Source organism: Equus przewalskii, chromosome 13 (genome assembly GCF_037783145.1).
Source record: "Equus przewalskii isolate Varuska chromosome 13, EquPr2, whole genome shotgun sequence".
NCBI lineage: Eukaryota > Metazoa > Chordata > Mammalia > Perissodactyla > Equidae > Equus > Equus przewalskii.
Window position 1 is genome coordinate 71,047,887 of NC_091843.1, and position 13,686 is coordinate 71,061,572.

The following is a 13,686-nucleotide window of genomic DNA, read 5'->3' on the forward strand; positions in this document are numbered from 1 at the left end:
TGAAATATAGAACCCGTGTGGCTAACCCAGTGCATCGTCCTGGTTTAGTGTGGTGCTGGAGGAGAAAGAAAGGTTCTGGCTCTATTAACCTTGGCAGTGTGGCAAGGGGAATACATATTTGTTGACTGGCAATATAACTATTTATAAACCCTCAGAATTAGCTTGTCACTTCTCAGGTGTAACAACAGTCCACTGTAACCCAATATATGACTTACATTTGACAGACTGCTCCACAAATCATCATTCTTAGCATTTCCATAGCTGAACTTCTTTAAGTAGTTGATAATTCCTTTCTGGAATTTCTCCTCGCTCAGAAAATCTTTGAGCATATTCAAAATACAAGCTCCCTAAAAAACACAAAGAAAAAGAAATTAAAGGGAAAGGTAGTAGTATACGTTTTTAAAGGAAGCTTCAATTTTATGGAACATGTTAATGTCTGAGACATGAACAGCAAACAAAATAAAAAGTGAAACAGGTAGCAGTAACATGGCATCAACAAAATAAACTGTTGATTTTACTGGGCTCATTATATTTCTCCTGAAAACAGAGCTTCCACTTGTCCGCAGAATTGCCTACCTTCTTATAGGAAACAGTATCGAACATTTCCTTTATTTGAGTAGGAGTTTCTGCTTGATTGGAGATAGGACGAGATGAATTTAATGAATCTCTTTTAATTACTTCGAAACACAAGTCCAAAAAATAGTTATCCTAAACAGGGGAGGAAACTTTTTCAATTTCAATATGACACTCTCGAAGCCACAGAAAACATGCTAGGTCTAGTAAGATAGTCTTAGAAGTAAGGATTCAATCAATATTTCTTACAAGATGTTTCTTTTCCCTTATATAGACCCCTTTCACCAATTCTCTACTTCATAAATGCATAAACCCAACATTCCCTCAGTCATTACATGAATGTTTACCAGGTACCAAGCCCTTGGGCACAGAAATAAGACTAATGTTCCTGGCTAGTGAATGCTCGCTATGTGCCAGGACCTTGCATCCGTCATCTGCAACCCTTTCAACACCCTTGTATGTAATGCAAGGCAGATGCATTATACACATTTTATAAATGAGAATGTGTAAAGTTTTGAGATTAAACCATGGATTAAAGCATATAGCAAATAAGAAGACACTGACTTTGAATCCATGACTGTCTATACCATGCTGGACCAAATATCTACCTTAAAGAGCTAGTTATCCGTTACTACGAACCACCTTGATATGTGGTGCTCAGACCCCCTTATACCTACAAAAGATGACATGTTTGAAGACATCTTTTCACACATTCTGGGGAAGTGAACTGGACTTTTGGAAATTCTGGACAAGTGTGCCCCCAGTCATGCTCAATTCAGGCTAATATGCCAAGAACTCTGCACAGGATCTATAGGCATGGGCATTGTCTTGTCCTATATCATCGCTGTGGACAGTGATATTCTCTCCTCTCACTCTACGTACACAGCTGTATATTTGTGCTCTCTGTCCACAAATTTTGCGTGAGAGATTTATGTTGATTGTTCTCTAAAACCTCCAGTGTCTGATCCAGTTCTGTGATCTGTGTCATGGGCTGAAATGTGCCCTCCTCCCCCCCATCAAATTCCTATGTTGAAGCCCTAGCCCCAGTACCTCAGAATGTGGCTGTACTTGGAGACAGTGCCTTTAAAGAGGGGACTGAGCAAAAATGAGGCCTTTAGGGTGGGCCTCAATCCAATCTGACTGGTGTCCTTATAAGAAAAGGAAATTTGGACACACAGAGAGATGCCAGGGATGTTTGTGTACAGAGAATGGACCATATGAGGACACAGTGAGAAAGTGGCTTTCTGTAGGCCAAGAAAAGAGGCCTCAGAAGAAACAAACCTGCCAACACCTTGATCTCAGACTTCTAGCCTCCAGAACCGTGAGAAAATAAATCTCTGTAGTGTAAGCCCCCCAGTCTGTGGTATTTTGTCATGGCCGTCCTAGCAAACTAACGCAATCTCTATCGTATATCAAATAAACACTATGGATTCAAAAACACGATGCCATGTAGTGTTCTTTTCGGTATTTACTAAAAATTTTAATAGTGAATTGGTGATTCCTTAGGGCATGTAGTATGACACACCAGATTGTGAACTTACGAGTTCTAACTCTGGATACGTAGCATTAGCAGAGATAAGTTCCATGTATGTTGCAAAACCCTCATTGAGCCAAATATCATTCCACCATTCCATTGTAACCAGGTTGCCAAACCACTAGGAGATAAAAACTTAATGTTATTAGAAGTTAAACAAATATAAAAAAATTATTTACTGTAGCAAAAGATGTAATGGGTGCTAACTTCTTTCTTTTAGTAGTTAAGGCCTCCCTTCTATCTTTGCTACTCTTTTCTCTCTGCACAACTTCCTTCTCCTGGTTTCCTTGCCTTCTCTTCTCACCACTGCATTTTTGTTCCTTTTGTGTCCATATTGCCTCCAACTCCTGAACTTCCATCCTATCCTCCCAACATTTCCTAGCTATTAGATTTAATATTAAGAAAAGGAAACATTTTGTGGGGTTGTTTTTCTTTCTTATACAGTAAGTATAATCTCACCTTGTCCTTGATTTATGATGATGGTTTAAGGAGAAACAGAAGCCAAAGTATCTTTGGTGAAGTCACTCCTTTATGTTAAGTAGCAGCTACTTAAGAGAATCATAAGAATTCATTTAGGACTCTCAGATTGTTACATAATATCGCTGATGGGTAAATTTAATTGTTAACCTCTGCCCTGACTAACTTCCAGGGATTAACTTGGCCATTAAAGTGGATAAAGTTCTGAGATTTTAAATATATATAAACAAAATAAAAAGAGTGCATAAGGGTAATATAAATAGAAATTTACCCTTGAACTATATCTGATCTATAACACCAGTTTCAAATATTACTATTTTTTCATATACTTTTATATTTTATTTATTTAGCCTATATGCCCAATACTGTGCATCTGGTTTATCTATTTTAGGATTGCAATCTCCAGAAGGATGGGAAACTTGAATAAAAAGATTCTACGATTCAGAAGAGCCTGTTACAGTTATAGAATAGAACAGCTAGATCTGTAACTTCTGGAAACTGTTTAAACTCTATTCCTTTTCTGATGACCCTCAGATCATTTTGCAAGTAGGCACAAATCTTTCCAGGGGCATCTGCGAGCAGGGATGAGAGGTGTTTCCTCAGTTTGAGAAGTAATGAGTATGAGAAATTCAGGTTGAGCTGATTCTGGTCACTGCGCCAGTTAGTAAGAGTGGCTTATTCATTCATTGAATAAAGATATCTATTGAGAATCTTCTGTGTTCCTGGCACCATGCCATAGGTTAGAAATCTAAAGATGTACATGATATAGCCTCTGCCTCAATACAAATGACAGAGGACAACCTGCAGACAGATACATGCAATAAAGCATCATTGGTGCTACAGTCAATATCTGTACAAGAGACAGAGAGGATTCCAGGACGAAAGGATCAGTTCTGCTGGGAGAGTGTATAGGATAGTCAGGAAATGATTCATTTCCTGAATCTTGCAAGTAGTCTTCAGGTGTGTTGGGAGTGTTGTGTCCCCTAGGCAGGTCAGGGAGCAGGAGCAAAAGCATAGAGAAGCAATACAATCTGGCATGCTGAGGAAATGGCAGGTAGTCGGGATGGCTAAAGCTTGCAGTGTCGGTAAGAGAGGAGGCTGGAGAGGCAGAGAGGGGCTGCATCATGGGAGCCTTGTGTGCCATGCCATGGACCCTTGACTCATCCAGTTGGCATTGAGAGTCTTTGCCAGGGTTTTACAGAGAGGAGTGACATGGTCATATGGAAATTGATGGAGACACAAAATAGTCAAGACAAACATTCCAATGCTGCCTATTGCTTCAGTCCTAGACTCTGTGTTTCCATGAAAGAGAAGCTATTAAAGGAAGGCCCAGAAGGAGCATGGAGCCCTGAGGTAGATCTCTCTGACCATTTCCCTACAAACATTGGGTAGAAAGATTAGGAATCCCCAGACCCAGTTAAGTGCTTTAGAGTTACCAGTGACTAACGATCAGAACCCTAAAATGAGCTGGTGGGGAGTTTCTAAACCAGAGGAAGCCCCCATATGTTCTCAAAGTACAGTGCTGAGCATGCCTCCTACGTAATTGGGTACTTAGTTCACTGCTTAAAAAAACAAAAATGAAAACAAAACAAAAACAGTATTATAGTGGTGATAAAGAATAAAGGTAAAAATTAAAAGTGGGAGATATTACCACCTTCTACAATGGAATGATATTTGCCTACATGGTGAAAGAGAATTTCTGGGGCCCTTAATCATTCACTGTTCCTGGAGATTTTCAGAAACGAAATAGAGTAGAAGTAGTCTCTGATATCTATAGAGCTGGTTTTATAGTTCCATGTTTTTATGTAATATAGTCTTGACAGATGGGCCTTGGAAATCTTATTCTGCAAGAAATGGTAGCAGCAGTAGCGGTCATTGTCATCATCATTAATAACTAATGCTTATTAAGTGCCTACAATGTGACTGGTGCAGACGCTTATCTGTAATCCTCACAACAGTTTCTAGAAGCTGTTATCAACTTTTTATATTCTTAACTATTATTATTGACTTAATTTATAGATGAGGACACTGGAGTTTAGAGAATTAGGTAGTATGTCCAGGGTCAGCAGCCCATGAGACTTGGACTTGAAGGACTTCACTGTGGCCATATAATCACAGGTTCCAATGGAAGGGAGATTGATTTTGCTCTATATTGGAATGCCACAGTACTAGGGGGTATGAGGAGAAATATTTTTTAATATAAATCTATATTTGCAGGGTTTCCAATTCTCTGCTATATGTTTCTGCATATAGTCCCCATACTTCTTTGAGAAAAGATATTTGAAGCCTTTGCCTTGAAGGGTTTTAGAAGATATAGTGGCTGCTTCTCTTGTGATAAAATTCCTGTAGATTCCCATAGTCTAGAGACTGAGCCCTCTGCTACTTGACATATTGTGTTTGGTTTGATAATTCCTAAGGTCCCCTCTAGAGGTAAAATGTGATTTTATGTTGTTTCAGAGAGATTGGTGGCGTTCTGTATAAATGCTCTCTTGGGCAGATACTAAGAGAATGTCATGAGTGCCAGGTACCTGGTGTGCTAGTTCATGGGCTACGACTTTGGTGACCCATAGTTTATCGGAAACAGAAGAGGTCTTGGGATCAAAGAGCAGTGACGTCTCTCGATACGTGATGAGGCCCCAATTTTCCATAGCTCCAGATTCAAAGTCAGGAATCGCAACTAGATCTAAGAAACAAGAACAACCACACTTGATCATTATGGTTTCCACACCAGAAGTGAGATTTGCTTCCTCCTCAAATACGTTATGATCCTTTCAGAGTCTACAAGCAGACTTTCTGAAAAATACCAAAAATATCTAAACATTGAGATGGTGTCTTGTAGTTGCACTGAAAATAACCAGTACCCATTATCAAGCAGAGTAAGTTCTATCAATATAGTTTTGGTTGTAGCTGAAGTAACCTATTGACATTTAACCATTTTTTCCTAAAAGTGCCAAACTCTGAAAACACCTTGGGTGCATTACTGCTAAGAAAATAATTCATTTAAAAACACTCATATTGTATTTTATATTAGTACTACTGAAAAACTTCAAAAATAAAAGTTATCAAATAATTTCTAATACTTTTGAGATTCATCAAAACATATAATAAACTATTTATACAAAAAAGAGAAAGATACAGGATTTTAATATCAGGAGAATGCCTTTTAGGACCAATCTCTATAGTCAATATTTCAATTAATACTTCAAGAACATATGGCCTTTATTATGAGCAAAGTTCCTTCTAAGGTAGTAGAAGAGAAAAACTGTGGGCCTCAGTTCTTTCTGATCTCAATTTCCTTTTCAACACTGATATTTCCTCTACCTCTTAACAAAGTCTTGGGGGGAAAAAGTGAAATTTCATTGTCTTTAAGCAACTCAGGTATAATGTATATTAATTTATAATATATCAGTGCGCGTGTGTATGTATGTACGTATATATGCATCCTTTGCTAATGACTTCATGTAGGTTAGAAAATTTCTGGTTAATATCTAATCTTGGAATTCTTTCTTTTTACACTGCCAGGCCATTTTGGGAGAAGTACTGTTTGGCTAAAAAGGAAGGTGATGTTTTTAAAGTTTGAAATGAACCAAGTCTCTTGGCTTGTAATTACATTGTCTGGAATTAATACTGGTTAATTCTAGTGGACAAAAACAAATATTTATAGGACAATCCAAAAGTAAATTAGCACTAATAAAGATTAGTATTCATTAGCACTTCAACTGTGGGAATGACTCCTTTTCTAAATTGCATTGACGATTTTATATTACTTGGATTACTTCCCATAGCCATTAGAGATGCTTATGTCTGTTCTATTTTTTCTTAAGCTCCATGCTTCTTTTTAGTTAGTTTTAAAAGACATTTCATATGGTCTTCAAGGTTGCATTTTTCAAGAAAAATGTAAGATTAGTCACAGCTGTTATTTGATCCTTCCTTGACTTTTTACATAGAGGCCAGCAGTGCAGTACGGGGAAACTGAGTTGAGTATATCTGCACTAAAGAGTATATAGAACCTGCACTGTAACAATATGGTGAGAACTCAGGAACTATAGAAATAAGCCCCTAGAGATGTCTTTTGATGGTTCCCGTTACTTTTTCTAAAAAAACTGCATGGAGGTTGTGGGGGAAGGGGAGGAAAGACATGATAAGGACTTATGCCCTAACGTCCCAAAGAAAAAAAGATGTTTTGTCACTGTCAGAAACTCTAAAAACTAATCTATATAAGTTATAAAACTTAAATCGTGGTTTTTATATGTTCCACAACATTATAAAAATCACAACTTTTATTTTTTTAAGATAGAAAATTAGGGGCCAGCCCCACTGGCCAAGTGGTTAAGTTCGTGCTCTCTACTTCAGCGGCCCAGGGTTTCACCGGTTTGGATCCTGGGCGCGGACATGGCACCGGTCGCCAAGCCACACTGAGGTGGCGTCCCACATGCCACAACTAGAAGGACCCATAATTAAAATATGCAACTATGTACTGGGGGGATTTGGGGAGAAAAAAAGCAGGAAAAAAAAGAAAGATTGGCAACAGTTGTTAGCTCAGGTGCCAATCTTTAACAAAAAAAAAGACAGAAAATTAAAACCAAGATAGACAGTTTGTATCTTCTTATACAAAGACCTACTACTACCACATTCAAATTATCTATTTCCTCCAAATCTGTTTTTTTAAGTCTGTGCTGCAATCTTATCTTCCAGCCTCGAATGTACTGTATATAACAGATGAAGAGACAATTTTCCTCTGTTTACATAAACCTTTGGTAACTTTTATAAAAGATTGCTGGTCTTGTACAAATATGGTATAGAAAAATATATATATGCTCCAGAAAATTCATCCAGTTAAATTTAATATGCAATGCAGCTGTTTTAATATTAAACCTGATAAAAGAATAGACAAATGATTCACACTACTTTGGCTTTTCATAAAGACCTTATTTTCTACACTCAAGGACCATCTCTGAGGTACTTCTCTGCTTCCTGGACTAACTGAACCTCTTCAGTGCTCATTTAAATCACATGGAAAGAGGAAAGAAATCAAAGCAAGTTCTATAAAGAAAAATAAAGACAATGATGTGGGATTTGAACCTACCTAGTTTTGGGAGTGGATAGTTGATGTCGAAGTAATTTTCGTAAAAGTCAAGTAGCTTCAATGATGCTTCCAAAGCATAATGCGTTTGACTCCATTTGTCTGGGGATGCATAGACGGACACCTGAGAAATGTTGATGAGAAGAAGTGGTCTTAGAATGACAGCTCCTTGGTACAGTTCCATTTCCGATAACCCTCACCCAAAGAAAGGCAGACTGCATTTTTCAAGAAATTATTGAGATATCATTAAGCATGTAGTTGATAGAGGGTAAGATGTTCTATAAAGTTTTAAAGCAAAAGTCCGTCTTGAATTAGAAACAACCCTGCATCTTCTGTTACAATCCATTCCCTAGGTGCTAATCTATAAATTTCAAACTATATTAACCCATTGTATCAGGAGCGCCTTCTTGGGCTCATCACTATCATGCATTTTGAGAGCTAGCCTTCCAAAATCATGAGCACCAACATGTTCAAATAAAATATAGTTCTCTGAGGTGGGAAAACTTTCAAGAATTTATTGGATCTACTTCCCTGTCATTTTTACTATAAACTCAAAAATGCCCAAATATGTTCGTTGACACCCCTCAAAGTAACTAACCATTAAGTGGAAAAAATAAAATTAGATTCCAGTTTTCTTGGGTTTCAGGCATAGTGCTACTTTTATTTCATGATCTTCTTTTAATTAACTGAATTAATTAACTGAATTAACTGAAGTCCCTCAGAACTTTTATAAGAAGGATATGCTAATGGCCACCATTTTTTGACAGTTTATCAGGCCCTCTGGTAAGTGCCTACGTGTAAAATCTAATTTAATTCTCTCAAAAATCTTATGAAGTTGGTGCTATTATCTTTATTTTAGAGATGAAGGGGTGGAAAGGCATGGAGATTAATTTTCTCCAAGTCACCCATGTCGATAATTGTAGAGCTCGATTGAATCCCAGGAAGTTGACAGGAACCTGTCCTCTGAAGTAAAGTGCCATCTGATCTCCCACACATCTGAATCTGTGCACATATATATCTATGTGCAGAGATGCCGTGAAAGGTACGTAGATATGTTGCTCATAATATATATCTACATATCCACAGGCATAATATGTATGCAAATTGTGACAGCCATTTTATAACTATTTCTTATACACATTATTTGATTCTTTGAATATGTTTTAACGTCTATCATTTCATTTCTCAGGGTAAGGAGTTCTTTTTTATTTTTAATGTCTCCACTGATGTTTTCCAAACTTTATAAGATAATCATTGGGTATTGTAAATTTTTGCAAACAACGAAGACTAAAAATTATGAAGAACTCCTTTCACTGAGGAAAAAAAGTTACAGAAAACAATTGGAAACAATGTGGACGTCCTAAGATAAGAGGCTGATTTAAAAATCCTTATGGCACCTCCATACTATACATATATATACATAGGGCTATAGTACTATGCAATTATAACTATAATATTATAGGAAAATATTTCCATTTAATAGCATTCAATTTTTATGGCATATTATGGTGAAAACTGAGTTAAAACAGTCATATAATGTTTTGTGAAAAATATTTATATACAGTATATAGTTACTATGTACACTCATATACTAACATACATATAGAAAATATTTGGAAGGCTTACACTAATATTATTAGTAATTATATCTTGGTGATGGGACTATGGGTAACTTATTTTATTTTTTGCCTTTCTCTATTTTGTAGAATAAGATTGATACTTCGATAATAAGGAAAAAAGCTTAAGAAAATAAAGAAGAGCTCATTGCCCTCAGGACACTATTCTGCACTGTGTATGGAATTAGAACTCAATCTCACCTTGACCCCTGATGAGGATGTGCCACTCACAGAGTTGAAGTCACAAACTATGTAGGCTACAAGATATGTACTCATTTTTACAGTAGTTTCAAAATGATCTTCCAAGAGGTCTCCTTCAAGTTCAATTGTCTTAACCTACAGGAAGGGAAAGAATCAGCATTTGAAAACTAGAGTGTTTTACAACAATGCCTATGACTTAAGTTGTAAACTAGAGGAAAGCATGACACTCTGAAGGACACTCCATGCCCTTAAAAGAGATCAATGGCCTGTCATAACATCCTGTAGCCTCTCCTCCCTTTCTCTTATCTCTGGACTTCCTCGAAGATCTAATGCACTACTTCTGGGATCCCAAAATAATGCCAAATCTTATTTTGTTGCTTGAAAGCAGAAAAAAACTTAGATGCTTCTACTTTCTTAAAATGCAGTAATCTCCACGACTGGCACAATTTCAAATTCTGCACATCTAAGGAAAAAGACCAGAGAATAGACCCTTTTCCTTTGTTTATGAGACAGTTAGCTCTCTGAATCCTGTGGTTTAGCATCCCTGGATTCAGCCAACCGTGGATTGAAAGGTCTACCATGGTTGTGTCTGTTCTGAACACATACAGACTTTTTCCTTGTCATTATTCCCTAAACAAAACAGTATAACAATTATTTACGTAGTATTTACAGTGTATTAGATATTATAAGTAATCTAGAGATAATTTAAAGCATACAGGAGGATGTGCACAGGTTATATGCAAACACGATGCCATTTTATATGAGACTTGAGCATCCGTGAATTTTAGTATCCTGAGTGTCCTGGAACCAATCCTATGCAGATAACAAGGGACAACTATATAATAAATAAATGTCTGTTTCAGAAGGAAACAGGAAGCAAAGTTGTGTTAGATGCTTTGCATTAACTTTTAATCCTCTAATTATTTGTGTGTGAGGTAGGTGTTATTTCACCTGCGACCAAACAGTCTCAGAAAAGTTACTGAATTGCCCAAGATCACATGGCTAGTTTTACAGCAAGACCAAGACGTGGATATGACCGTGTGACTCCAAAGACATTGCACATTCTTTCACTTGCTGTGTGACAGCTTGAGTCATAGTCTTATTTTATCTTTGCTCCATTGATTCAGCAATGAAAGCAGTCACGCCAAGGAGGTCATTAGTAATTTAAGTTTCTGCCTATCTACTGAGGAAGCAAAAAGTTTTAAGCCTACAGACAGGTCAGTCGCATCCATCAAATTCACTGAGTAATTACTGAATTCTATCTTCATTTGTTCTGGATAGCTTGTCCCAGAGATGGTCTCTGCCATGGTACAAGGCCCCTAAATACTGAGTGGATACAGATCCAGTAATATGAAAATACCACTTTCTTCAAATTGGTAACAACTCGCAGACTAGTTTACTCCACCCTGGCCACTCCTTTCAAGGTGTCAGGCTTTTGGCAGTATTAACTAGGGCTTATTGAGCATGTTTTATGTGTTTGGATAAGATTGCAATTTGCTTTGGTGAGAGAAAATAGCTTGAAGTATTAACCATAAACTGCCTAGCCTACTTCAATGACAAATGTTTGTGCTATTAAAATTTACATAATTTAATTCTACAGAATTCTATCAAAAAGTCAATTCTTAAGTTCCAATAAAGCAGAATACACTGGCCAAATACTCTAAGAAAGGGAGGGATATATATGGGGCTGTAATTTTTATCTCTATACAGCAAATTAATTTTGCCCAACAACAATCTCTTTTAGGAGTCTGATTCAACCAGAGTTCCATGGGGACATACTCCTAGCAGAGGAGAGGGTTATGATGGGGACCAGCGATGGGCCATTATGATTATAGTCCTCTGATCAAACTCAGCAGCAAAACCATTTAGTCAAGTGTATGGAAGGAGGAGGAGGTAAGGCTGTGGGACTATGGGGAAATGAGAATCTGTCACACTGGACTGCTGGTGGCAGAGATGGTTAGGAGACAGACGGACATTCCCTCTGATTTCTCTCCCCAGAGGAAGATATAGCCCATGGAGGCTGAGTTTTGTTCAGGAACCTGGAGTGACCCATGTAGATTAACATTGGCCTTAAATGGAAGTGTATGGGGTGTTAGCGTAAGTTCTTCGGGATGGTGATGTAAGCTCCAAGTATAAAGCATTTGTTGCTAGACAAGGATCTAGCTGTTTTCTCAGTGTTGGCAGGACTCTGCTTGCAAAGCAAGTGTTACCAGCAAGTATGTGTTCCATTAAGGATGAAGGGGACAAAGAAATGCCCAAAAGAGATGTTGCCTCTGCTAGTGCTTGGGTGGCCACTTCACTTCCCTTAAATCTTGTATTCTTAACCATACAGATTGAGAACTTAGTATATATTGCTTCTTCCTACCAGTCCATAACCCATCTTAAGTGCTGTAATTACTATCCGGAGAATATAACTGTAGCGTTACTTCAGTTCTCCTTTTCCGGCTAACCATGAAAGCCTGGGCTGGGCATGTCAATGAGAAGCAAAAAGCTAAGTTCAGTATTGGCTGAAAAAGACACAATCCAGAGAACTGGTCCAGTTAACTGATTCAGGGTTGTATAAAATATTTTCAAAGTGTTCACTTATTTTTCTTAAATATGAGAAGTTACTGGATGTTTCTGAAGATAGAAAATTTAAATTCGAATATAATAACAAAATGGTCATTTGTGTTTGCATTGTATTTTAATTAGAAGGCTTTACTAACTGTATTTTTACTTCACCCTCCATGATTGTTCATTTGAAACATTACATTAATAAAAAGCTGCCAGGAAAGAGATTGAACTGTCCTTAAACGAACACTCAGTTGGAAAGAAAACTTGGAGTTAAGGTGGCAGATCATTTTACCTGAAAATAACTAGGCTAATTAAATTGCTGTCAGTATGACCATGGGGAAACTACGGTATGTATGTCACATGGAGTGTTGTCACTTTTCCCCTTGATCTGCTCTGCCAGTATTTCAGAGCATACTGTTTCCAGCATTAATCAGAAATCTGGGGAACTTCAGTGTCCAGCTTATCCGCTCGTTTCTTCGTTTCATCCACAGAAGGCAGTCACTGTGCAGGGCAGAGAGGAAGATGGGAGGGCCACTTGCTGCTTATGATGACCTGGCTGCTTTCTGTGCTGCTCATCCTGCTGAAGTACTGTCAGGAGAACCTCTATTTCTGTCCGACTTTCCAAGCAGCAATGAGGAAATGTTTTACATCTTGTTCAACAACGCAAATAGCAAGCACATCATTAGTGAGCAAGTATCTTGTGAGGCTCAGGGTCTACTGTGTCTTTCAGAATCTCTGCATTTTGAGTACAAATTGAACCAAATAAAAGTTTTCAAAGGTCCCTTTCAATTAAAAAAGTGTATAACTGTAAAAAATAACTTTTAATAAGTAATTTTAAGAACTACCCATGAAACAAAAAAAATGATTTCTAAGTTCCATCATAGATGACTAGATCAGATTTTCCTGGGGTGGGGCCCAGGCGGGGTTCTCTAGATCCTTAGCTGTGGCGTCACCTGGGAGCTTGTTAAAAAGTCAGAATTTTGAGTGTCACCCCAATACCTACTGAATCAGAATCTAAATTTTAACAAGATTCTCAGACAATTCATGTGAACATTAAAGTTTGAGAAGTACTGTTCTAGGTGGTTCTGAATTTCATCACTGGCCAAGTAACACTGATTTAAAAGAACACTGTTTCCATACGAACACAAATAAAATAAAAATCACTTAAAAAAAAAACTTCTTGTGTAACCATGCCTCAAATAGAATGATGCTAAAATCTAGATGGATTGAGGCTATTTTATGATACGTAGACAGATTAAAAACAAATTAATGGCTTAAGTCCTGAAAACAGAGGAAATATTTTTTAAAAAACACAATAAAGACCAAGGCTCAACTTGAGAGCAATTCCCCCAAAGTTTCTGAAAATGGCAATACCTTTGGCATGTTGGATAGCGCAATGTGTCTGCTCTCTCTTCTTATCTTGATCGAAAAGCTGGCTTTGAACAGTGGTTCATCAAAGCAAGGGAAGGCCATTCGGGCCTGGGTTGGCTCAAAATCAGTTACTGCAATTGTTCTGTGAAAAGAAGACCCCCCGCCCCCGGCCAGAATACACAAATGAAATAAAAAAAAACAGAAACAAATTTGTACCTTCAGAACACAGCTTATCAAACCTGGAGGTAATATGTTTGATTTGTGACACTATAATCTTA

General features: G+C 37.5%; 2 protein-coding genes across 4 annotated transcripts in view; one reads left to right on the top strand and one right to left on the bottom strand.

Annotated features, from left to right (window-relative positions):
• The window catches only part of ERAP1 (endoplasmic reticulum aminopeptidase 1), a 144,131-nt gene that overhangs the window by 30,855 nt on the left and 99,590 nt on the right, over positions 1-13,686 (top strand). The gene's annotated exons all lie outside the window — the stretch shown is intronic.
• ERAP2 (endoplasmic reticulum aminopeptidase 2) overlaps positions 1-13,686 on the bottom strand; it is a 40,084-nt gene that overhangs the window by 19,633 nt on the left and 6,765 nt on the right. For all 3 annotated transcript variants that reach the window (XM_070569619.1, XM_070569620.1, XM_070569621.1), the window contains exons 3-9: positions 13,412-13,550; positions 9,485-9,619; positions 7,671-7,791; positions 5,113-5,267; positions 2,115-2,228; positions 577-708; positions 216-347 (exon numbers count right to left, since the gene is read on the bottom strand). In XM_070569619.1, the coding sequence (XP_070425720.1) occupies positions 216-347; positions 577-708; positions 2,115-2,228; positions 5,113-5,267; positions 7,671-7,791; positions 9,485-9,619; positions 13,412-13,550 (928 nt within the window). The remainder of the gene's footprint in view (positions 1-215; positions 348-576; positions 709-2,114; positions 2,229-5,112; positions 5,268-7,670; positions 7,792-9,484; positions 9,620-13,411; positions 13,551-13,686) is intronic.